Consider the following 23,342-nt stretch of genomic DNA (forward strand, 5'->3'; position numbering starts at 1 on the left):
GGTTAATGTTCCCTTGGCAGCACCTCTCTGCCAGAGACCTGTTTGTGAAGCCGAATATTCAAGAAACAGTAAAATTTTAGATATATCTAGGGCGGGAAAGAAAAGTATCCAAAATTTAAGAAATGCTGACCAGTTTCTGCACAGATTGGTTTAGCCCCTTTATGCATTTGATCGCATGATCATGTTTCATTTGTTTCACCTATGTCCTTCTCAGAAAGTAGTTATTATTAATTTTCATCCTCATCTCTGAGTCTGTACATTCATACAATATCTAGCAAACTATATCCGCAACTTACAATGAACTAAACTCTCTCTTGGAAGTTTTCACAATGGTCTCATTTCAGCACTTTACTAACTATTCAGTTTGCAAGAATTTAAGCTTTTCTTTATTCCAGTATTATATTATAGTTGAGACATGAGAGATGACAGTAGGGCCAAAATTATTGAATTGTCTTGCTAATTTTGGACATCCAGTTTGAGATATATAATGCCTGATTTTTTAGCTTACTTCACACAGACCTGTATCTGCTTGAAGCACAGCCACTATATTCACTAGTGGCCACAAGCCTTAAGCTGAATACCCAGGGACTGAGAAATTAGAGAATGGCCAGCTGAGTATTTAGACTAGTGAACAATTAATACCTGAGGGTGTATTGACAGAAGGAGAGAGTCCGCTCCTTTAGGATGGCAGTTTAACTTTCAGTTTAACTTTGTTCATCTTTCCAGGTTCTGAAACTTTCTAATCCAAGTGCTTACCTTCCAAATCATACCACAAATGCCTCCATCGACTTTATGGACTCTCACTCTCCTTTTAAATTATAGACTTATGTGGAGGAGGATAAAGAACAATACAGCATAAGCCTATTGCTTTCTTTATGCTATTGATTTGGAGAAGCAGGCAAGTCACCCAGAGGTATGTGCTGTCAGAGAGCAAATAGAAGAGAGATGCAGACCCATAATACAGTGGCTCAGTTTGTTAGAGCCTATAATATTTTCCTTACTTAGAAATAGCCTTAAAAGATTCTCTGTACTTCTCTGAGCTGCTCCATGAGGCAAAAGGCAGAACAGGTGATGTGTATGAGGGTGACAGTGGCTACGGTGAAGTAGCTTCAGGGATGCAGGCTGTGGGAAGGAGAGGGAATAGCTATGCAGAGAGGACACTGTCAGGATGAAGGAGCACAAGCAACATTGAGCTTGTTCATGGAGGATCTGATGGAAGCGTGCATGTGTGTACCTGTGTTTTTTCTGTTACTGGAAATGCAGCTCTACAGCCTCCAAGCTCACCACACTCTAAGTGTTTAGAAGTCATAAGTGGTTCAGTAACAGAAGACCTGTAATTATCACATATTTGGTTCTTGACCTATATGCAGTCTTGATATAATAAATTAACTTGGAATTACTGAGACACATGCTATTAACAAACGGAGAACAGGGAAGAAGACAGTAATCTTGGAAGAAATACCTTCTGATAACTAAAAAGTGCAGGGTAATTGTTAGACGCATTAGGTTAATTAAAATTTAAAATATTATTAAAGAAACAGAATGCAAATATATTGCTTTCCTACCATTTTTCACTGTGCTTTTAGAAGTTCCATGAATCTGAAAGTCAGAAGCATTGTGTAGATTTTTAATGTGATTTTGGTTGAGACAATAGTTTCTGTGGATACGCATAATATTATTCACTGGGTGTTCCTTTCTATTCTAAGTACCTGCTCCATCATCTCACTGAGGCTGCTGTTTTGACAGTGGCTTGTCAGTATTGCCATACATTTGACATACCATGCCAAAATCTAGATTTAAGATGGAGAAGAACACACTGCTCTGAATAATTGAAACAACAGCAATGAACCATTTCTTTCTACGCAACATATTTTAACTCTTTTCATATAATGAACAGTTGTGCTGTCATTTAGATATATGACATTCATATATTTTTGTGTAAAGCACCAAGATTGGATGCCTTTCTAGAATACATTTTTTATTCAAATACATGTAATTGGTCTTAGCAAAATATAATAGCTTGTAATGTAATGGGGGTCAAATTACATATTCTGATAATCATTGTGGCTATAAATCCTACAAATGAAGGAATGAACTCTATGATTGAATGTTATGTTGAATTTCTAGCTTTAGTTTAGTAAGAGATTAAGATGCACAGTGGCAAATGAAATCAGGCCCTGAGATCTTTAAACAAGGTTCTCCTACACTATACTTTTATGCATCTTTTCTGCATCATTGTCAGACAGGTAATTGACTTCAATATGCCTAAATATATAAAACTCTTAGTCTGAATCAAGCGATATTTTTTCTGAATTTTGGACATCTTTATATTTATTTCATATCATAGTCTGTAAATAGACCCATAAGGAACAAACTAGAATGTATTATTTATTTAGACATATTTTATTCTTTTTATTATGTGACGGTTAAGCACAATCTGGGACATAGAGTATATCCCTGTTTCCTCAGTGAGCTTTATACAGTTATGGTTCAGAATGTGAGCTGAGCGTCTTCCTGGGAGATGCTGTCCCCAAGGAGTGGAGGACTGCACAAGATGGGAAGTCACGGAGTCCTACTTGACTTGTAGATCCCCAGAACAGAGTTGGATACTTCACTGCCCAACTTTCAGTGGTCCCACTGAAAATCAAATGTCCAGCCTGCCTCCTAATATTGATCACTTTTTTCCAGATGTTGGACTCTGAGGTGAAACCAGTGATATTGTCAAAGCTAAGCATCAATACAGGGAAAAAATATAAAATAATACATGAAACACAACTAATATTAGTAATATAATTTTTAGTAATATATATTTTTATTTTAACATCAATATTGCATATTTTTATTCACAAAGTTTGTCATTGTGTTGTATTTTCTTTGCCAATAACTCCATGTATCTAACAGTTAGCATCAAAGTAAATGCTGATTAATGCTGTGTAACAAAAATTCTCACTGACAAAGGGAAATACCTCCCTCTAATAAGTCATCTAGGTAGACTATTTCCAAATAACCTCCTCTACCCATTTTAAAATTATCTATAGCATGTAATATGCATACATGTCACTGTATCATTGGACTGTGACAGACAGTACCTCTTCCTAAACCCTTCTGCTTTCTTGTCTCCTCAGGCACTCATGGTATCTGCAATAGCCTGACAGCAGCTGTTGTTGACACTTGTTTGGGTGTAGTAGAACATCTTGCTTTGCCTATATTAGCCGATATATTTTTCCTTGACACAGTAGTTGTAATCTCTGTTTTCTTTTCCCCTGTAATGTAGAAAGCCTGAGTGGTTTGAGTTTTTTTTCAAAACTAGTTTGGCTGTACATCTTTGTTGGCAGAATTAATTACACTTGTGAAAGGATCATGGGAAAGTAGTCTTGTGAAAAGCACTTAGGTGGACAGTACTTGAATTGTAAATGAATAAAAGTTACCTCATTGTTTCTGGGCTTATAAGAATCCATTATACTGTGAGGCACTAACAGCTTCTCAGAACAATGTACAATCTGACCAATACTACAGTGCAACTGTAGAGAAAATGAATCAGAACCATGTCATGAGGGATACTCGTTACATTTGCCACTAGGAAAAAACACAGGCACTGTATTTTCACTAACTTCTTTAAAGAAACAAGTGTGTACCAACCATCAACTGAAACTCTTGAGGATGACTAGATTTTAAAGATTACACTTTATGTCTTTAACATAACTCTGGGGGGCTACCAAAACTCTGGATCTAAATCATAGAATCATTGAATGGTTTGGGTTGGAAAGATCATCCATGGGTGGAGGCATTTTCCGCTAGACCATGTTGCTCAAATGTCCATCCAGCCTGGCCTTGAACACTTCCAGGGATGGGGCATCTACAACTTCTCTGGGCAGCCTATTCCAGTGCCTCACCAACCTCATGGTGAAGAATTTCTTTCTTATCTCTAATCTAAATCTATTCTCTTTCAGTTTAAAGCCATTATCCCTCGTCCTATCACTACATGTCCTATCACTACAAGTCCCTCTCAAGCTACAAGCCCCACTACAAACCCTATTACAAGCTTTCTTGTAAGCCCCCTTTAAGTACTGGAAAGCTGCTATAAGGTCTCACGTGCTACATGTTTTACCCCTTCACTAAGAGGTTACAGTTATAAGAAGCACATGCAGTCTTTGAAAAGTGTTCTTTACAGTCTCTTATTTGTTTTAGCAATCTACTGAGATTTAAGCAAAGTCTAAGAAATCTACTGAGATTACTAAGAAAAGTAAAATATGCTTGTATTCCAATCTCCTTTAATTTCTTCATTGTTTTAAGGATTCTTTGAGAGGTGGATCAATGTCCATTTGTGCCTGAAGGGTGTCTTGCAAGGACACTGATTGTCCATTCAGCCTAGTGGTTTGTTTTGGTGAGGTTTTAAAAATGTTGTATTTTGAATCACAAATTTGCTTTCTGATTTTTTTGCTGAAAGCTGCTTCTAGCTCTAGATGTCCCTTCAGTCAATAATGCAGCCTTTACAACACTGCTTTTGTGTGCCTGTGGTTTGGTTTACAAGTGCTAAACTAACATCTGGTTTTGGTGTTCTCTAAGCAATTTGTCACTGTTCCAAGTCTTTCTGCAGATAAGTTTTTTTGATCAAATGGGCTTGTATGTCAATAGTTTTCGTCTTGCGGCTGGTGGGAAAGATTGAAAACCATTTTGCTAATGGTATTAAATGACATAATGTCTCATGAGATAAGCAAGAATTCAAGAAAGACCATCATGGTTCCCGATTATACAGCTGGTTGTGGGAGATGCCTGATGGTGTGCAGGACGTGCAGGGCCAGAAAATGTTTAAATTATTCTGCCTTGAGAGAACCCTCTGTGTTTTCTTTTATCTGCCAGATAGTCTTTGTTTTTTTTTTCTTTAGTATTTAGATGAAGCCACTTTAAAATCTGTCAGATGTTTCTGGATTTCTTCAGCGTGTTGATTGCGCTTTGATCTGAAACTTTCAGAAGCAGGGGTCTTTTTCTGCTGAACTGCTGAACCTCCTCATATTATACTCAGTATGAGTTTCTTCCAGGCAGTTAGCCTAGTTTTTGGTTATGTCGTCTTCACTCCACTGGAGTTTTTAATTCATTCAATCAGTCCTCAGTATTCAAAACATAACCATGTTTTTTTGGTGTTTTGCTTTAGTATACAAGAAGAGCTTGTATTCTTTGCTAAAAGTGCAGTAGCCTTTTTCAAAAACAATGATAAAGTTCCTTCCCCAAAGCAACTGACAGAGGGGGTGCTGACCCCAGGCCCTTCCTGATCACCAAGGGCATGTGATATCTAATCACTGTGATATTATATAGCATGAGAGAGGCAACAAGAATACCCTATCTCCCTAGGTTTTTTGTGTGGTGTCTGACAATATAGATGCCTTTTGGGTTTCTCTTGATGACATCTGCTGTGCTGAGCTCTCCTGAGGATCATAAGATATGGGAGTGTCTGCTTTCCATACCAGGTCTGAGGATAGGTTGGCTGTGCCAGGGCTGGAGCAGCCTGGGAAGATGTACAGTTGAACCCGTAGGGAACTTCAGAGCCACAGGACCGAAGGACCTATGGGCATAATCCACTACCACATCAAATACTGATCCAGACTTGAAAGATGACAGTTTTCATTTTACAGTTAAATTCTGCTTAAATCCTTTTCAGTCCAGTTCTAAGCCATGGCTTTTGTTTCCTGTGAGTGTCAAAAGTTTGTATTGGCATCAGTCTTCCTCCTGAACCGCAGCAATGCTATTCATTTCAGAACAATGGAAGTCTCTGTATGTAATCAAATTGGAAATCAACTAGGAGAAAAAATAAATATATCAGAATTGCAGGAGAACATACACAGTGAATGCAAATAAGGAAGAATAGCTGTGAAAATTTCATTAAAGAAAACCAAAGCTGAATGTTGATAATGGTGAAGGAATAGGGAAAATATGGCAAAATAGTGCAGATGAAAGTTATTGAAGAGACTATTTGGCTTGCATTAGCCTTGACAATTGGGCTTTATTACTTTATATTATAGATGAAACCAGTAACTAGTAGTTCTTCTTAAATATCAGCACTGGGTGAATGAATAGAATTTATTGTAAAGGACATGTTCTCTACTGTACTATTTTATATTTAAATTGCAAACCCCACATTGGAGCTCAGTTACATTTGAACACAAAGACCAGCTGTATTGGGAAAAGCACTAAACTGATCTTCAGAATTATGTTTCCTCAATATGTTGAATATGTGGCCTCATATTTCCATTAAGTTAGAGATTGTCCAGATGTGCAGAGATCTTTGGTATGTCATCAGAATGAATCTTGAACAGCCCTTAAATCCAGGTGCACATGCAGTAGAAATGATCTGTGATTGTAGGATGTAACAGTGTTAAAATAAAATGAGACTAAGCGAAAGAGAGCTATTGGACCTAACAAAGAGACAGTTGAAGAGAGAGCTTACAGAAGTCTCTAAGCTCTCAAATGCCACAAAGGAAGTGAATAGAGAATGGTTATGCAAGTCCTAAAGTCAGAAAAAGAAATTAACAGAGCAATTTTAAAGGAAAAATAGCTATCAACAGTTACTGGTGAGTAAAAAAGGTGTGTAACTCATTGTTTCCAAAATGATGTAGATCCCAGGATCTTATTTGGGTTTAGAAAGTGTTTACACTCATTCACAGAGGAAAACTGTAAAGGACTCGTCAGTGCAAGGACGCAACTTGAGTTCAGGAAGTCTTTAAATAACAGTTTTCTGGAAAACTGAAGGGGGTGTGGTGTGTGACTGAATACTTACTGTCTTTCCATTTTTGCCCTCCATTTGCTACTCACAAGGCAAGTATCACATTGCATGATATGATATGGAGGAAAATGATATGGAGGAAACACCAGCAAAAGTAGAAAATCTCTCAGTTGTACAGTAAATTGTGTAGAGCTCATAGAATAACTTTATTAAAACCTATTTATTTTTCTTATTCAATCTGCATAAATTTATAGATCAGTTGCGTGGTCATGTATTACAGAATCACAGAATCGACTGGGTTGGAAAAGACCTCAGAGATCATCGAGTCCAACCCTTGGTCCAACTCTAGTCTGTTTACTAGATCATGGCACTAAGTGCCATGTCCAACCTCACTTTAAAAACCTCCAGGGATGGCGAGTCCACCACCTCCCTGGGCAGGCCATTCCAATGCCTGACCACTCTCTCTGTAAAGAATTTATTCCTAATATCCAGCCTAAATTTCCCCTGGCAGAGTTTAAGCCCATGCCCCCTTGTCCTATTGCTGACTGCCTGGGAGAAGAGACCGTGCATTTGGCTTTATGTATGTAGCATGATTGCCTTTAGCTATTTGGGGAAAAAAAAAAAAATCCCAGTTGAGATTATAGAGAAGGAAACTCAAGTGGTGTCTTCTATTAATTTTCTATACAATTCAAAAGATTATTTTTGAGACTGATATTACAGACACTCAAAGAGATCATTGCCATATAAAATACAGTTGTCCTGATTTTTAAAAATTGTAAGACCACAATTCACCCTGTAATAGAAACTTATGATACCTCAGAAAGAATTGTTTTACCACTTGACTAATCTGATTTTATTCACATATTTAAAAGCTTATCTTCCAAAGATATCTTTCAACTACACAACTTGCTCATTTGTACATAGGTACTGTGGTGCAATTTGCTCCAGGCTTATGCCTCAAGCTTCATTATTTATGTGTCTTTAGCCTTAATTATCTCATAAATTACTTTGAAATCCCCAGGGGGAACCTTCCTATCCAAAGCAATACTTAGTTTTTATTTATTGCTGTAAGAGCAAAAATAAAGCTACAGAACGTGAGCAGACACAAATTTCTGACCATACATCTCCAAAAGAGGTTGAGCAGCAATATGTTCTGTATTTTGCCCTTTGAACCATGAATGCCTTTTTTAAAAATTCATTTACCTGATCTAAGTCTTTGAGGTCAGGAATAGGTTTGATGTTGGCTTAATAGCAACAGGGCTTATTCATCCCCTGTGATGTTTTGTTTTGTTTGGGTTTGCCTTCTTATTTCACTATGATGTCATCTACATGCTTATGTACCTTAGTGATTCAATTCACCACTAGGTCTGTCTTTTTTCTGAAATGATACTTTCTCAAATCCCAGCCTTACTTCAAATTGTATAATACCCTCTTCCCTGCCAAAAGACAGGCACTTAGGATGCTGTCTTTGAATGTGCTCACTAAATTGAGAGCAAGTTCCTGCAGACTTTACATGTTGCCCCTATGCTACGTCTTCTTGTATCTAGTCTGCTCTGTTGATTTTTAACAGCATTTTAATGCAACTAATGTACTTTTCTTTGAGCTTACCCAGAAATTATCTGGACAAAATTGTATGGGTTGATAGTGAGGACTTATTTGTGATCTCCATGTGCTTTCTGAATGGCTAACTTTGCATATAGTGTATGCTTAGATACACAAAACATTCTAGTGGTTTGGGTGGCATCATGAAATGAATGTTAATTATCCATTTTTATGTTCTGATGTGTTACCTGCCCATTTGCTTTTTCTCCTGTGAGAAGATTCATTTAACTTTGTTTAACTAAATTAGACATAAATCAATCAGAAAGTGCAGAGCTATCTTCATGAAATTAAGCTTTGCTTTAAATTATTTGTGGAGACCAAATCTGTAACATTTGGTTCCAAACTCAGAAGGCACTATTTTGTGTAGCAAAGACAATCCCTGGTCTTGATGAAGAATCAATCTGTTTCCCAAGATCAAACACTTAAAAGACATATGATCAACCTCCTCAGCTACTGTTACTACATATGTTGAACTTTTTAAATGGCGTGTAAATGACCTTCAGAGTTAGCATTTCTATACAATACAGGATTAGTATGTTTAATTATGAATGTCTGTCTATAGATAGTCATTTACACTGAAAGCTATGAGGAACATCTGTTTCTCTTGGTAAGATAAAGTTTGAAAAACTTTTCCAAATATTTTGAAGGTGTCAAAAGAAGAAGAAAAAATATCTTTGAAAAATGAGAGGGGACTTTGAAACATCAAATTAATTGTTCCTAAATTTCCTGGGCAAGAGGGATATGTAGAGACGCAATGTGAAATTAAGTGTAGATTAGTTTGGTTGCAGGTAATCGATATATACGCACTTGTGTCAGGGAAAGGCAGTAGTGAGGGAAGTGATCTCTAACTTGTTCTGGAACTACCGTATTACCTCCAAAGATACTGAAGCACCTCATTTACATAACTGAAGAGTTTTAACTGAGTCCCTTCTTGATCTAGAATGCATCAAAAAGAATTACAAGTCTTGCAATCCAGTATGTCTTCTCGAAGGAAAACACTTGATTATGGTCATTTGCAATTAGCTGTCACAGTTTCTCTAACTTGTTCAAAGAAAACGAAGTGTTTAAACAGCAGCTGATTTGCTTATCTGACGCTTCTTTTGCTAGTTGTGACTGCCTCTGCCCTCTCACAAAAATAATATGACAGTATGTTAAACAGTAAAGAGATTGTTTGCTGGTGACTTACAACAATATCTGTTACTTGTCAGTATTTATGTAATACTGCAAGTGTTGCATGCTCGTAATAAGCAAGCAAGAAAACAAATGGACAACTCACTTTGCCTCTTGTTTATCTCCTTTGTAATATTTATGTTCTGATTACAAGAACCTAATAATTTGATTGTTTTATATCTCATTTAAAATTTATTAAATTTGTAAGTAAATATTTGAAGTGAGGCATACTTTAATTCTATTACTTTTCTTCTATCAAATATCACAAATAAATAATGGGGCTAGTAACATGGTACAATTCTATTTGGGTCCTTTTCATACCCACATATGGAAATAATAACAAACAAGAAAAAAAAAAAAAGCCCATTCTAATTATATAAGCTATATCAACAACAGCTTTTAATAAAAAGTAAAATGACCATGAACAAGAATGTACTAGCCTGCTGAATCTGTGCCACTGACCAAATAACTCTTCAGCTGAGTCCTGTGAACAAATATAAGTCTAAACTGTTTTAAAAAACTTTTTGCCTATAGCACTTGGAATCTGAAAAGTGCCAGGAACCTATAGTAATCTTTAAGGAAGTGAATGAATTTGCAGGTCTGGCCTTAGTTTTTGAGTGGAGTTTATTGACAACTTTCTGTTAAAGTGTTGGGGTTTTTTTGTTTGTTTTTTTATTGTGGTTGTTTTGTTTGTTGTTGAGGTGTTTTTTTTTCCAATTCCACTTATGTGAAAGTGTGTGGGTTTTTTTGTTTTTGTTTTGTTTTGTTTTTTCTCAGTACACTGGCTCAATTTTGTCAGTTTTTTCCACTTTGTTCAGAAAATCTGTGATAAAAATTCATTTTGAAATTAACTAGGTCAAAATATATTTTTTTTAATAAACTGGTAAGTTCATTAGTTTTGAGCTCAACTTCAGCTCCAGGTCTTATATAGGAGAAATACATCAATCGTTCTAAAGAACTTGAATCCTTCATGTTGCGGTGGAGGGTTCCCTTATCAGGGAAGGAAATAATCTCTGCATGAAGCTGTGTAGGAATCATAGACTGTCAGAGCCAGGGACAACTTTAGGGTTCATGAGTGTTTGGGGATACAGGCAGGTTGAAGGTAACGTCATTGAAGGAAGATTGTTTGTTTATCTATCTATCTATCTATCTATCTATCTATCTATGTAGTAAGACAACTTCTGAGAATTAATATTAGTCTTTCTCATGTAGCACTTCTCGTAAAGAAGTTTTGAAAAGCCCATAGAGAATTACACATCATTAATTAATCTTTTCACTCTACACCAAAGCTGCTTTGTGGTGGTAATTTTGTGCATGTTCCCTAGGAATGTGTGCCTATAATTAAACTCAGCCCCAGTCACAATATGAATGAAGAGGTTGTTTTTGTGTGCTCTCACAGCAGTCATGTTAGAAAGGAATTTGGGAGGAGCTGAAGAAAATTCATCTGTTTTCCAGAAGGATTTGCAAATACTGTCCATGTTAGAATTCATAAGGAATAAATCTTTTCTCCAGTCATTAAAATATGTGTCTTTGTGGGATAAAAGAGTCTATATGTTTTGTCAAAGGTACAGAAACTGTTATATTGAATTTGACAGTGCTATAGCCCTGTGCCAGATGGGGCTAGATGAAAATGAAAAAAAGCTCATTATTAAAGAAAAATTTTCTTAAAAGCTTTGAGTGTCTTTCACTACAAGCAGGATGTAGTTCTATCCTCAAGCAGAATAAACAGTGTCTATCATTTATTAGTTTCTCCCCCTCACCACCACCTTTCACATAATAAGAACATAAGAAATCCCCGATTGAGTAATCCGCTATGGTCTGCCAAGCCCAGTAGTGTCTCCAGCCCGTTTTCTCCAGCAGTGGTAAAGGGAGGTGCTATTTAAAAACCAAGCACATGAGCCCTGCCTGCCTTTTGCAGTCCATTCCCTTTGTATTTCTGCAGTTGCAAAGTCAATGTTATAGGGATGGTATATAAACCTATTGTCCACAAATTCATCCAGCCTCTTTCTGAACCTGCTGATACTGTCTTTTGCCACAGATAGAATCTTCTGTTACCAAGGTGTATAATTGCTTTGCCTCTTGTATGTAGAAGTACTTTCATTTATCATGTTTTCAAATCTCCTGTTAGTCTCATCCAAGTATCCCTACTTCAAGTATTACAAAATTTTGTTAATAGTAGTTCAACACAATGTTGCATATATGGTCATGCCAAAGTCTTGTATGGCAATAGAATTGTTATACATCTTCATTATTCTGTACTATTTTCTATTCTATTAAAAGAAAAAAAAAATAAGGAGCTTTTATTGAGTTGTTTATAGGACTGGTACTGAACGTTTCATTGTGCCATCTACAGTGTCAATAAATCTTTTCCCTGCCTGTTTAACTGCTTCAGAAACCAGAATTTTATTCCAAAACAGACATGATAAATATATTTATGTTGTAATTATAATAAGGAATTAAAGTTACGATTGCTTTAATTGTAATTTTAGCTTCTTTATTGCCCATTTTCCTATTGTGACTCAAGTTTTAAAGTAGAAGTAAGTTAGTTTCTCATTAGAACATAGCGTTTAAAAATGCAGAGGCATTTAGAGGAAGAAAATCTTGCTGACAACCTATGTAATGTACAAATGAAGCAATCAGATGTAGGATGGAAATGAAATTATGGCCTTCATGAGGAAAAGGAAATTAAGGTTATGGTTTCACTTTAGCAGGGAAGGCTCTATTTTAAGGGAGAGATCATTCCCCTTTTAGATCATGAGCTATCTCTGTAGAAACATACCAGCTGTTAAGAAAGCAAATAATTAGTGACCAAGTATTCAATATATTTGACATTGCATTTTTAAACAATTTAAAGTCTGCAAATCAGCTGAAGAAGACATTGAGCACTTGGTTCTCTTCAAAAATACTGTGTAGACATCTCTGTTATTGATTCTTCACTTCCTTTTCATTCTAGAAAAAATAATCTAGTATACCTAAAACTGAAAAAAAACCTGTGGAAAATTGATTTCTTTGCTTCTTTTACTTCTATATGTGTACGAAGATTTATATTTTAGTTTTGATCACAGATATGTCAATATCGAACACTTCTAACTATAGCAAATTATATGTATCTGGTTTGAGTCAGTTTAAACAAAAGCCCTTTTGCCTCATCTTTTGGGATCAAATACATGTGAACTGGAACTTAATAGCTTTACAAATATTTACTGTCTTTGCGTGTTGCAATGGACTGCACTTTTCTGTAGAAGTTAATGACTGAGTGTGAACGTGTGCTGAAGGTTGTAATGCTCTCTTATTGCAGCTTCTGCAAACAAGACAAGTTACCCATTACGTTCCAGTCCTGTGTGATCACGAAGGAGTGCCAGGTGACAGAGTGGTCAGAATGGACCCCCTGCTCCAAAACCTGCTTTGACATGACAACCCCTAAAGGGAATCGTACAAGAACACGGACCATTAAGCAGCTCCCTATTGGCAGTGAAAGCGAATGCCCACAATTAGAAGAAACAGAGCAGTGTGTTTCTCAAGGAGATGGTGTGGCACCGTGCATTACGTAAGTTGGTTCATTTCAGTTCTCCCTATACTAAAATGAAGAATTTCAAATAAGCATGCCGGGCTGGTAATGGAATATTAACCAAATCATTATTAAAGAAGTAATGGTTTTGATTTTTTGCTTCAATATACTTTGCTTATTCAGTGCTCTTCTTAAAAGCCTAAAGTGTGCAAATAGCTGCTATTATAGTGAAATCACTTCCTTCTCTAAATGCAGGAAAACCAAAAATACATATTTTTTATTAGTGTTAACTTTTAAAAGGGGATGTTTGTGCATATGCAGGCAAAGTCAAGACCGTAATAAATCAATTGTAATAATTTGCCAATGATCTTTTCCCTACATAACATTTCTACGAGAACCATTGTTTTTTGAAGTACTTGTCTCTTTGCAGACAGATGCTTAACATAGGAAAGAGGTGATAAACATTTGATTAACAACCATGCTCAAGTTCAGCACAACAAAGACAGGACTGGGCTCCAAATAGAAAATGGGAGAGGCTAACAGAGATACTAAATAAATTAACCCTGTTTAAAATTTAGGAGGGGTGACAGCAAGCACTTTATGATGCAAGAGATTTCTGTAATCCCTACCAGCTAACAGAGGTTAATGTTAAAAGTTGCAACTGTGTTTTTCTTTATCAAACTGGGAAAAGGGTCTGGGGAAATGTCATTTGATGTTAAGCATCTTTGACTGTAGCACATATTTTTAATTTAAGAGTTGAAATGTCATCTTTCCCCATCTTCAGCCACATTGGGAAGCAATTTGCTTGATTTAGCCTTAAAAAAACTTCTTGAGTGGAGAAGTGTGTGGCATTTCTTGCAGTTTGTAATCTTGATTGGAGTTTTAACAGGGAGTCACAGATCTTCTTTCCTGTGTATTCACTGATTAGAAAGCCCACATCTTCTCATCATTCATCAGTACCTAGTAGGGATGCTTCAGTACTGCAGAGCCATCTTCCTATTCACAGTGAAAAATGAACTTATTGGAAGGTTTTTCTGAAGTAATAATAAAAAAATACAATTATAGTTTAACCTTGATGTTCAGGAGAAACTTCTGTCTCTCTTATCAAAGATTAACAAGAGGCTTTGGGGTTTGTTTTTGGGTGGTTGGGTTGTGGTGATTTTTTTCCCTCTCCTCTTCTGGCTCTTATGTTTCTCAGCATGGACATTTCTTTGATTTTTTTTTTTTTTTTTTTTTCCCTTCCCCCCTTTGGTTTATATAAGTTATCTAGCTCTAAAATTCCAAGAGTCACAGTGTTGAAAGTCAGCTTATCTGAACACAGGCTATGTGTCTCTGTATATCAACTTTTTCTTCCCTCAAATAAAGTATTCATATGTGCAGTATGTTTCAGGAATAGAACAGAAAAGACCTTTCTATGAAGTGATAATATTAAAAGTGAAATAAGAGAATAAAAGTTTCCACCCACATAAAATATCAGACAATGCATCTCTACATCCAAGAAATTGTGGGGCTCAGGCCTTCTAGAAAATGAATAAAGCTATTAAGGTGTTTCAGCTTGTGTAACTTAATGATGTGTAGAATGGCTTCATGATTTCTAAAGACTCAATTAACTAAATTTGATCCAGGTATGGTTGGCGGACTACGGAGTGGACAGAATGCCGGGTCGATCCTCTCCTTAGTCAACAAGACAAGAGGCGAGGAAATCAGACAGCACTGTGTGGAGGTGGCATTCAAACTCGGGAAATGTACTGCGTGCAAGCTAATGAAAATCTCCTCTCCTATTTAAATACTCTCAAGGAAAAAGAAGGTAATTTTGATTAACTTGCAATAGAATTAGTGTGAAATCAAAGGACTCCAGAATTCCAAAGCTTCTTGACAGGCATTGGATTCTGTCATGAATGCATTCTTACCTTGCAGGTTACTCTTAACCATACTTAAAAAAAAATTTGGTTTAGATTAAAATACTTAATTGCAGTAGATTTCATTCTCTATGCTGCAAACATTGGTTCTTAGATACAAATTACTTTTTCTTAATATTTACTGAAACATTTTTTTCTTATGGGAAGAATATCCCTCAGTAAGAAAGAGCTTGGGGAAGGTGAGTCAAAAATTCTAGATGTGGTTCCTTCATATACTGTAGAATTCCTGTCTTAGGGATTTTTTTTTCTTTCCTTTTATTTTCTTGATTTGTTCAAGTTCTTCAGTCACTTTGAGAACTTTAAGCCAATGTGATTTTGTGAGTTTGCTTCCTGAATGGAAAGAGAGAAGAGGTGATTCCTTGTCATTACTACATTCTGTACAGCTTCTTAAGACAAGAGAGAGTAGCTTAAGAGACAAAATATTTGATTCGCTTTGTAAAATACACACTAAAGAACAACATTTGAGTATTTTATGTTACTTCTACTTCTGCATACATATGGATGTAGAAATTACTAATTAAGCTAAATGCATTTAGCTCATTAATTAAATTTTATCCTCTTCCATAGCTCTTTTATACAAACATACATTATTAGTAATAAAGAAATAAATACAGCCATACATTTTAGGAAAAGTAACATCATTTTACAAGTCCTATAATACAACATTTAGAGCAGAGCTGACCAAACTGCAGGATAATGACATTTCTGCTGTGGGCTAAAGGTGCTCTCAAACTTGCAGGTAGAAGTAGACCTTGTGGTCAGTATTAATGCTGACATCCGTCTCAGTGTGACTGCTCAGATCAGTGGAGTGTGACTTGTGTGCTCCATTGGCCCCACAACTGTAGTTATTGAAGAAGAAGCTTTCAAGCCGCTTCTTTTAATGGAAATCAGCTTCTATCCAAGGGCTTGTAGTAAATCGCCTCTGCTGAGCAGAGTTTAGATGCCCCCACCTTAGAGTAAAGGAGTAAAAGCTCCCAGCTAAGGAGAGGTAACAATAAAATCAGTGGCAGCTTACTGTTCAGAATGATGATTAGGATTTTGGTAGGCTGTGAAGTCTCGCCGGCTTAGGCGGGTGTGAAATCTGCCCTTATCAGAGTGTGACAGGAATACGCAGAGCCCATCAGGAGGTAATCTCTGCAGGCCCCAGAAAGCTGATTAAAATGTAACTAGTCTTTGGATGCATAAACATGAGAACAATTCTTCAAGAGCTCAAACTAGGGGTGAAGTGGGTCTTAGTTTAAAAAGGAGCTCTGGGGTGTTTCTGTATTAGGAGGCAGATTTTCAGAAGAGCTGCATCTCCATTCATCCTCCCTCTCTTCCCCCTCCCTCACCCCTCCTTCCCCCCTCCTTTCTTGGATTTGGTGTGGGCAAGAGCTGCTTTCCAGGCCCTCCTAGGAACAAGCAAATCAGTGCCTCTAAAAACAAAAGCATTTAGAAGCTAGGAGTGATTTGAGGAGGGGAGAAACCTGTGGGAGACATCTAGCAGTTTTAGCTGTGGGGAAACGCCTTCGTTTGCTGTTGGTTGTAGTGAATGCTGTCTCAGTAAGCCTGCTTTGAAGACCTCCATTCTCATATACTTATGGTGGCGTTTCCCTGTTATTTCAGAAAGTCAGTCACAGAGCAAGTCGAAGGCTAGTGCTGCACCTCTGCTATCGATCACTTTTGAAATAACAGGTAGGTAAATTAAGGCCTCTGGCTTAGCCTTTCAATCAAAAGCGTGCAAAGGAGGCAACGTCCCTTTCAGGGGAACTACATTGGCTGAATGTCTATTATGAACGTGTTTATATAGCTTTGAAATAGTTGGATTTGTGCATTCTCAGAAAATTTGAGATCAATTTGAAAGTGACAGGCCTGAACTCAAACTAATGAAGTTCATTAGCCAGTGTGGATGCCAGGACAGTTCCCTGCTCCCGCTCCTGAGCCATTTCAGCAAGTGACTGATATTTCTCCTGACTCTGAGCGCTGTGAATTGCTTTGTTGCATTCATAACAGCTATTAATTCTAGTCCCTTTTGTAGATTTAAAACACTGAGTTAGGGATCCTGAAAGAATTTAAACTTTTAATACTTAGCTAAACCAGAATCCTCAATGACACTCAGGTCTGTATTGTCTCCTATCAGAATTCACAAATTTAGACTTGAGGAAGAAGAGGCAATGCTGAATGTAGTAATTAGGGAGCCGATAATCAAGATTCCTGGAGGCCACTGTAATTCTGTCATTTACTTGCCACCCACATAAATTGTTTCATCTCTGTTCACCTGTTTAACCTATTAGTCATGAAGTTTATCTTGCGGTAAGCCTATGAAGTAGATTGCGTCATCCATTTCCAAGTACCTTTAAAACTCTCAATATAGAATGAGGATGGGAGGAAAATTCCTGTACGAGCATAAATTTATTAGCTGTGAAACCAGTGCGACAAATGACCAGAGGGAGGAAAATGGAGTTGTATCTGCTTATACTGCTGCAGCCATGTAGAGATTAACTCTCTTTGCCAGCCTGGTCAGTACTGGGCACTGGTATGTTTGTGGGTCCTGGAGAAGAATGAAGAGGTTGAGATCTTGATAAATGTAGCAAGAACTTAAGAACAGACCTGTGTTTTTTTCTTTTCAGTTCTTTTTCAAATGCAGTCATTCTGAGAGATGCTTTACAAGGGGATAAAACATATTCAGCTAAAATTTCCTAGTATACTGGATGATTTGAGGACAGGGTGATAGAATCTCATTTTAGTTTTTAGGTCATTACTTGAAATCTGAAATTTATTCAAAACTGAGCAAATTTTTTTTTAGTTAGATTGAAGAAGAGAGATTATCAATATGCATTCACTTTTCTTTCCATTTTTGGCCCCAAATTGGGTCAAATTCCACACAGAGCTTCTAGTATTATACACAACCTAATCAGCATTCAGCATCACTGCCAAGGAATAAAGAACTGTCTTTATTGCTGCCACAGGAGAGTATTAAAGGAGAGATAATATAGGGATTTAAACTGCAAATTTCTGCATCCAGCACCATCCTCTCTCAAAGTGTCCTTGCTAAATGATAAGCAGCAAAAGTTGAGTTCATTATACTTTCTTGATGCTGGAAAAAAATCTGTTTAAATCAGTGGGATCAAGATGTTCCTAAGATACCCAGGCAAGACAAAGTTTTCTTATTTTACTGTCATCTCAAAGAAAAAATTCTGAGTAATCCTGGGTGAAATGCATCCTGAGTCTTCAATGATGAAACATTTTTTTGTAATAATCTGGAATAACACTTGTCTGTCCTACTGTTGAATTCTTTTGTTTTAACAGCAATATATAACATCTGGTAGCAAACATTTATACATCACATATTCTAAGAAGAGAATTTCAAAAATACTTCAGCATATTGATAGATTTATTGATACCACTTACCTGTCCCCAAAGCATTTTGTTTCTTCCTCTACACTCTAATGAGTCATGGAAAAGGTAGATATTTTCAGTAAGTGTTTCCACCATAAGTTTATTTTACAGTGTTTGCTGACAAGACCTAGAATTCTTACTGGACAGAAACCTCCAAAAAATTGAAATTGCATTCTTGTTATTTAACTCAGTCTGTTTAAAGCCAAACACAGTGACAATTCTTCATATTTTAGAAATTCAGGACCATCACAAATTTCACTTGAAACGAAATGGATTATGATAATAGCACAGTAGTAACTTCTATTGGCAGAGTCTTAAAAATATCTATTTGAGGTGTGGAACACCTGTGATATTATTATCTGCTACTTAAAGCTTGCTAATGATGAAAGGTGTCTGGTTTTTTTCTGAGTAACAGACCATGAACTACTCTGATGGTAAGTGCTTTATCCTGATACAGCCTGGAGATTAAGCAAGGAATTCCGCAGAATGTTTTCTCTGTTCCCTGAAGCAAGGCGTCATCTCAGGGGTGTAATTGACCCTTAATTTCAGCTGTCTCACTTGGGCAATTCCTTGATTAAATCAAGGTTAAAAAAAGTACAGTTAGCAATTACTTACTTTTTTTTTTTCCCCAGTTTTATTTTGTTATTAGAAACTATTCAATACAAATTGAATTACAGGCAAATTATTTGTATTTATATCCATGTTCTACACAAGATAGGCATATTATGTTGACTATCATGCATGTTAGGTGCCCATGTCATGCTTATTGTAAAATTCAGTGTTCTGTCATAAAATTTAATTTCAACATAGCATTATTCAAATTTTGGAATATTTGTTCTTGTATCATTTTTTATTAAGAGATTGGTGAGCTGGAGGCAGTGATGTTGAATAACTGTATGCCATCCTCATGCCCTCATTGTATGGAGCAACACAGTGTAAAACTGTGCCAAGGATGCGACATGGGAAGCCAGAATAGGGAGGCCGATGATTTTTCATTCCCTTTTCCTTTAAAAAGTGAGAATTAAATGCTTTTTCTATAACTGGAATGATCTACTTAGGAATTCTGAATGGAAAGAGACACATATATCTACAAATGAGACCATGCTTAAACAACCTGGTGTTTACTTTAAGATTGTATCTACGGTTATTGATCTTGTCTTTCAGAAGGATATTTTGTCATATTCTGACCTTATTTCAGAATATGTTTAATCAGAGAGCTCTTTCCATCAAAAGAGACTATTTGTAGTGATGGCAGAAAAATAATGAGGTAAATTTCCTGTGAAAAAATGCTGAGGGAGTAGGATGAGTGTGTTTTAAGCTAAGGAATTGCATGTTTCTTCAATCAACTGAAGTGAATGAGTATAACAGACTTCAATTTGCCTTCCAGCAGATATTCTCTGTTTAGTTTAATATTTTGTGAAGTCCTATATTATGCAAGAGAATTAAAATCTCACTTGTAATGAATAGTATATTTTGATTTAGAGTTCTGTGTCTTTAGTCTGGCACCTTATAGAGTTGTCTTCTTATTTATGTAACCTGGGAATTCAAAAGAGTAAATTATGGAAGGAGCAGGGTGATTTTGGTCTCTTCCAGAGCTTATTGGTCCTTAAAGAACACAAGAATCTGCCTTGACATTTCTCTTTAGATTAATATTTTAATGAAAAAATCAATTCTCTTGAGCAGAGTTTTAATTATTTATATGCAAACCATAGATGTATCTAAAATAAAGCCTTTCTCAAACTAAATCTTACTGCTGAATGTGCACTTGAAGGTCTTTAGAGTAAAGAAAAAACAAAATGTGGTCATAATTTTAACTGTGTTTCAGATTATAGCTTAAAATTAATCTTCTAAACATTAATTAGGCAGGCTTTTGAAGTTATAATATCACACAGGAGCAAATGGATTTATACAGCTTTTTCTTCAGTTTCTTAAGTGAAGACAAACTGAACAAGACAGCAAGACATTGATTTACACAGAGCACAATGCGGACAATTGTTGTAACATCATCTATCCATTACATGAGAGGACCAGGTCCAAGAGGGTGCTGCAATATCTACTATTTTCCCAACTCCACGTTATCAGATTTGGCTCTGTTCATGCAGGGAGTTAAACTGGTTTCTGCTTCATTTTCTCAAGATAGGCATTTTACCATCACTTCATCAGATTAAAATGATGACAGCAGTCTTTTTGAATGAAGGATAGTGCTTTCCTCTTAGAATAAAAGATCGTGAGTGATGACATGTAAGAAATGTGTTGACTTTGTTTTGACAGCCTCAAGGCCAGTGGACCGTAAATTGTGTACGGGACCTCTTCCCAGCACCTCCCAGCTGTGCCATATCCCCTGTCCTACAGAGTGTGAGACCTCAGCATGGTCAGCCTGGGGACCATGCACCTATGAAAGCTGTGATGACCCTCAGGCCAAGAAGGGTATGTAAAAATTCAGTGAAGCCTTTTAGTGGTGATTATTTTTTATTCCTAAGTCACTAGGGACCACTGGCTATGCAAGCATACTGAATTTTGTACCAAGAAGACTATATCCAGTGCCTCAACATCAAAAAAAAGGTCATTGAATTAGGACTGTGTTTATCAGTACTGCTCCACCAAAGCTGGCAAAAATGTAGGCTGTTTACTAAGCTCTCAAGATCAGGTTGGGTAATTACAAGTCAATTCCAGTTTTAAAATTTAAACTGAAAGGCATACGGTTTGTGTACATGTTCAAATCACAATTCTCTTTCCAAAGGAGGACAGAAGCAGCCTTTGAGGTGGATAGTGTCCAAGTCACTTAAAGGTTTACAGTTCAGTGATAGCTTAAGAGTTCACCAGTAGACTGTAAAGCATTCTCTGGCAAAGAGTTGAGACCATTAGCTGTTGATAACTGACACAGTTTACTGGTGACATATGTACTGGTTTCAATTTTCATGTGTTTAACAGTTTATTCCTATGCAAAACAGGTTGTAGTAACCTGATATCAAAATATTGGAAAGCAAGAATACAGTGACAAGGACTTCACGTAAGAAGACTTCAGGTTTCTAGCCCTAAATAAGAAAAAGTGGCCAAGTCATTGCTGTGATGTGATTATCTGACAAAAGCTGAGAATACAAGCTTCCTTGATTGAAAATACTCATTAGAAAGAGCAGCCACATATGTCCACTTGAAGGAGCAACTGTAATTGCCACATTAGCTTAGCTGCTTCTTCCTGATATACTGTTAGCTGCCCTTCAGTCTGGGCAGCAATAATCCAAGTTTTACAATGCTGTCTCAGGGTAATGTGACCTGACCTTGATCAATTCAAGAAAGAAAAAGCAGTTCATTGTGTAAGCCCATTGGATTGAGTATTCTCTGAGTATAACAGTCAAGTAGCCTGTTATTTCTGTTGTTGTTTCATCACTGAAAGATTTGCTACATTTTCAGGACTAATGTTTAGGTTTGTGAGACTGATTTGGACACTTGCCTAATGGAAATGTATTAGGATGTATTTTATGCAAGTCTTTATTCCTGCACACATGACCAGGAATCTTTTCTCAGCTATCAATGTTTTCCTCTTATCTGGAAATACTTAGATTTTGTTTTACAGTTACATTTACAGTTCTGAGAGAATTATGTGGAAGTTGTACTGGCACTCCCAGTTTTAGCAGCGAGTCTCTCTACATATTTCAGGAATAGCTTTTACTGTGGATCATTTGCCACCTTTGTTACATTAGACACTGGGGTTCTTTTTGTGAAATTATATCAGTCTTTTGTGGCAGGCTTAGTAAACCTCTTCAATTTAGAAAAGAAATAGATACATGGAAATATATTTTTAGAGTAATATTTGTTATAATTAAGAGGCACATCTTCAAACAAAGAATTATTTTTTGCACACATGTCTTTGGAAAATCTCTCCTGTTTAGTTTGTGTCCTGGTAGATATTAAAGAGTTATACATAATATTTTATATAAAAATAAAATATGTGTATTACTAACCTGTCTGCATATCAAGATGAAACAAAGACTATGAAGAGATGTGAAAAGAAGGAAAACTTTGCCAAAATTAAAATATTCTCATCAGATATATCAGAAACTCTACACAAGAAACTATTTCCCGATTCTGTTCAGTTTGGTTAGGTTGTTCTGACTGTAGATTAGTCTGGCTTTTTCAACATGCCATCCTGAAAGTGAGAGAAGGGCTTGTTCTCAGAGGGTGACATGGGCTTGGCAGATGACACACTGTATAAAGGCCCATGAGTTTCTCCAATTGAAAATGAGCCTAGGTAGTCTTAAGGAAATTTGTAAATGCTCACAAGGAGAGTGTTTAGAAGCTGATTTCACTTTATAATCTATCCCTGTTGGAAGGTACCTGAGAAGAAAACAAACAACATGTTTGAGAAATGGCAACCCCACAATGTAGTTACCAATGTAGTCAACAATTTGTTAGATGATCCAGCAAGAGAGATGCACAGGAAATTACTCCTGTCTCCCTCCTGGAGTACATATGACTAGGATAAACAGGGATTCAAAGCAAAGCTTACTGAATAAACTCAAAACTCATTATGATCTTGTTAAGTTTTACCTCCCTTCCTTCTTCAACTAATTCTACTCAGTTCTCTTAAATGCAGTGTTGCACTGAGTGTCCGTGGTATCCTTTACACAGAAGAGAAACTTAACCATTCACTTAGATGTAGATAGATAAAAACCTCTTCACTTTGCATTTTAGAATTGACTTATTCTTTCTTTTCTATTTTCATGGACATTTTAGGCTTTAAACTAAGGAAACGGCGCATCACCAATGAGCCTACGGGAGGAACAGGAAACTGCCCTCACCTGCTGGAAGCCATCCCATGTGAGGAGCCCTCCTGCTATGACTGGAGAATCGTGGGGTTGGAGGAGTGCATTCCTGACAATGAAAAGCCATGTGGCACTGGTACACAGGTTCCTATTGTTGTCTGCATCAACAGTGATGGTAAGATGCTTTTCCCCACAGTCCACAGCAACTAGAGTGAAGATGCTAAAATATAGTCCAAAAGGGTAGCAGTTTTTGTTGTTCTCAGCTTTCTCAGTCCTTAAGACCA

The 23,342-nt window shown here is 36.7% G+C and overlaps 1 protein-coding gene across 1 annotated transcript in view; it reads left to right on the forward strand.

Annotated features, from left to right (window-relative positions):
• The window catches only part of THSD7A (thrombospondin type 1 domain containing 7A), a gene marked incomplete at its 3' end in the record, with an annotated part of 196,496 nt that overhangs the window by 81,855 nt on the left and 91,299 nt on the right, over positions 1-23,342 (forward strand). The window contains exons 3-7 of the mRNA XM_080339999.1: positions 12,789-13,037; positions 14,624-14,805; positions 16,523-16,591; positions 20,567-20,722; positions 23,030-23,233. Of these exons, the coding sequence (XP_080196125.1) occupies positions 12,789-13,037; positions 14,624-14,805; positions 16,523-16,591; positions 20,567-20,722; positions 23,030-23,233 (860 nt within the window). The remainder of the gene's footprint in view (positions 1-12,788; positions 13,038-14,623; positions 14,806-16,522; positions 16,592-20,566; positions 20,723-23,029; positions 23,234-23,342) is intronic.

The sequence above is a fragment of the Nesoenas mayeri genome, assembly GCF_963082525.1.
Source record: "Nesoenas mayeri genome assembly, chromosome: 2".
In the NCBI taxonomy this organism is placed as follows: domain Eukaryota; kingdom Metazoa; phylum Chordata; class Aves; order Columbiformes; family Columbidae; genus Nesoenas; species Nesoenas mayeri.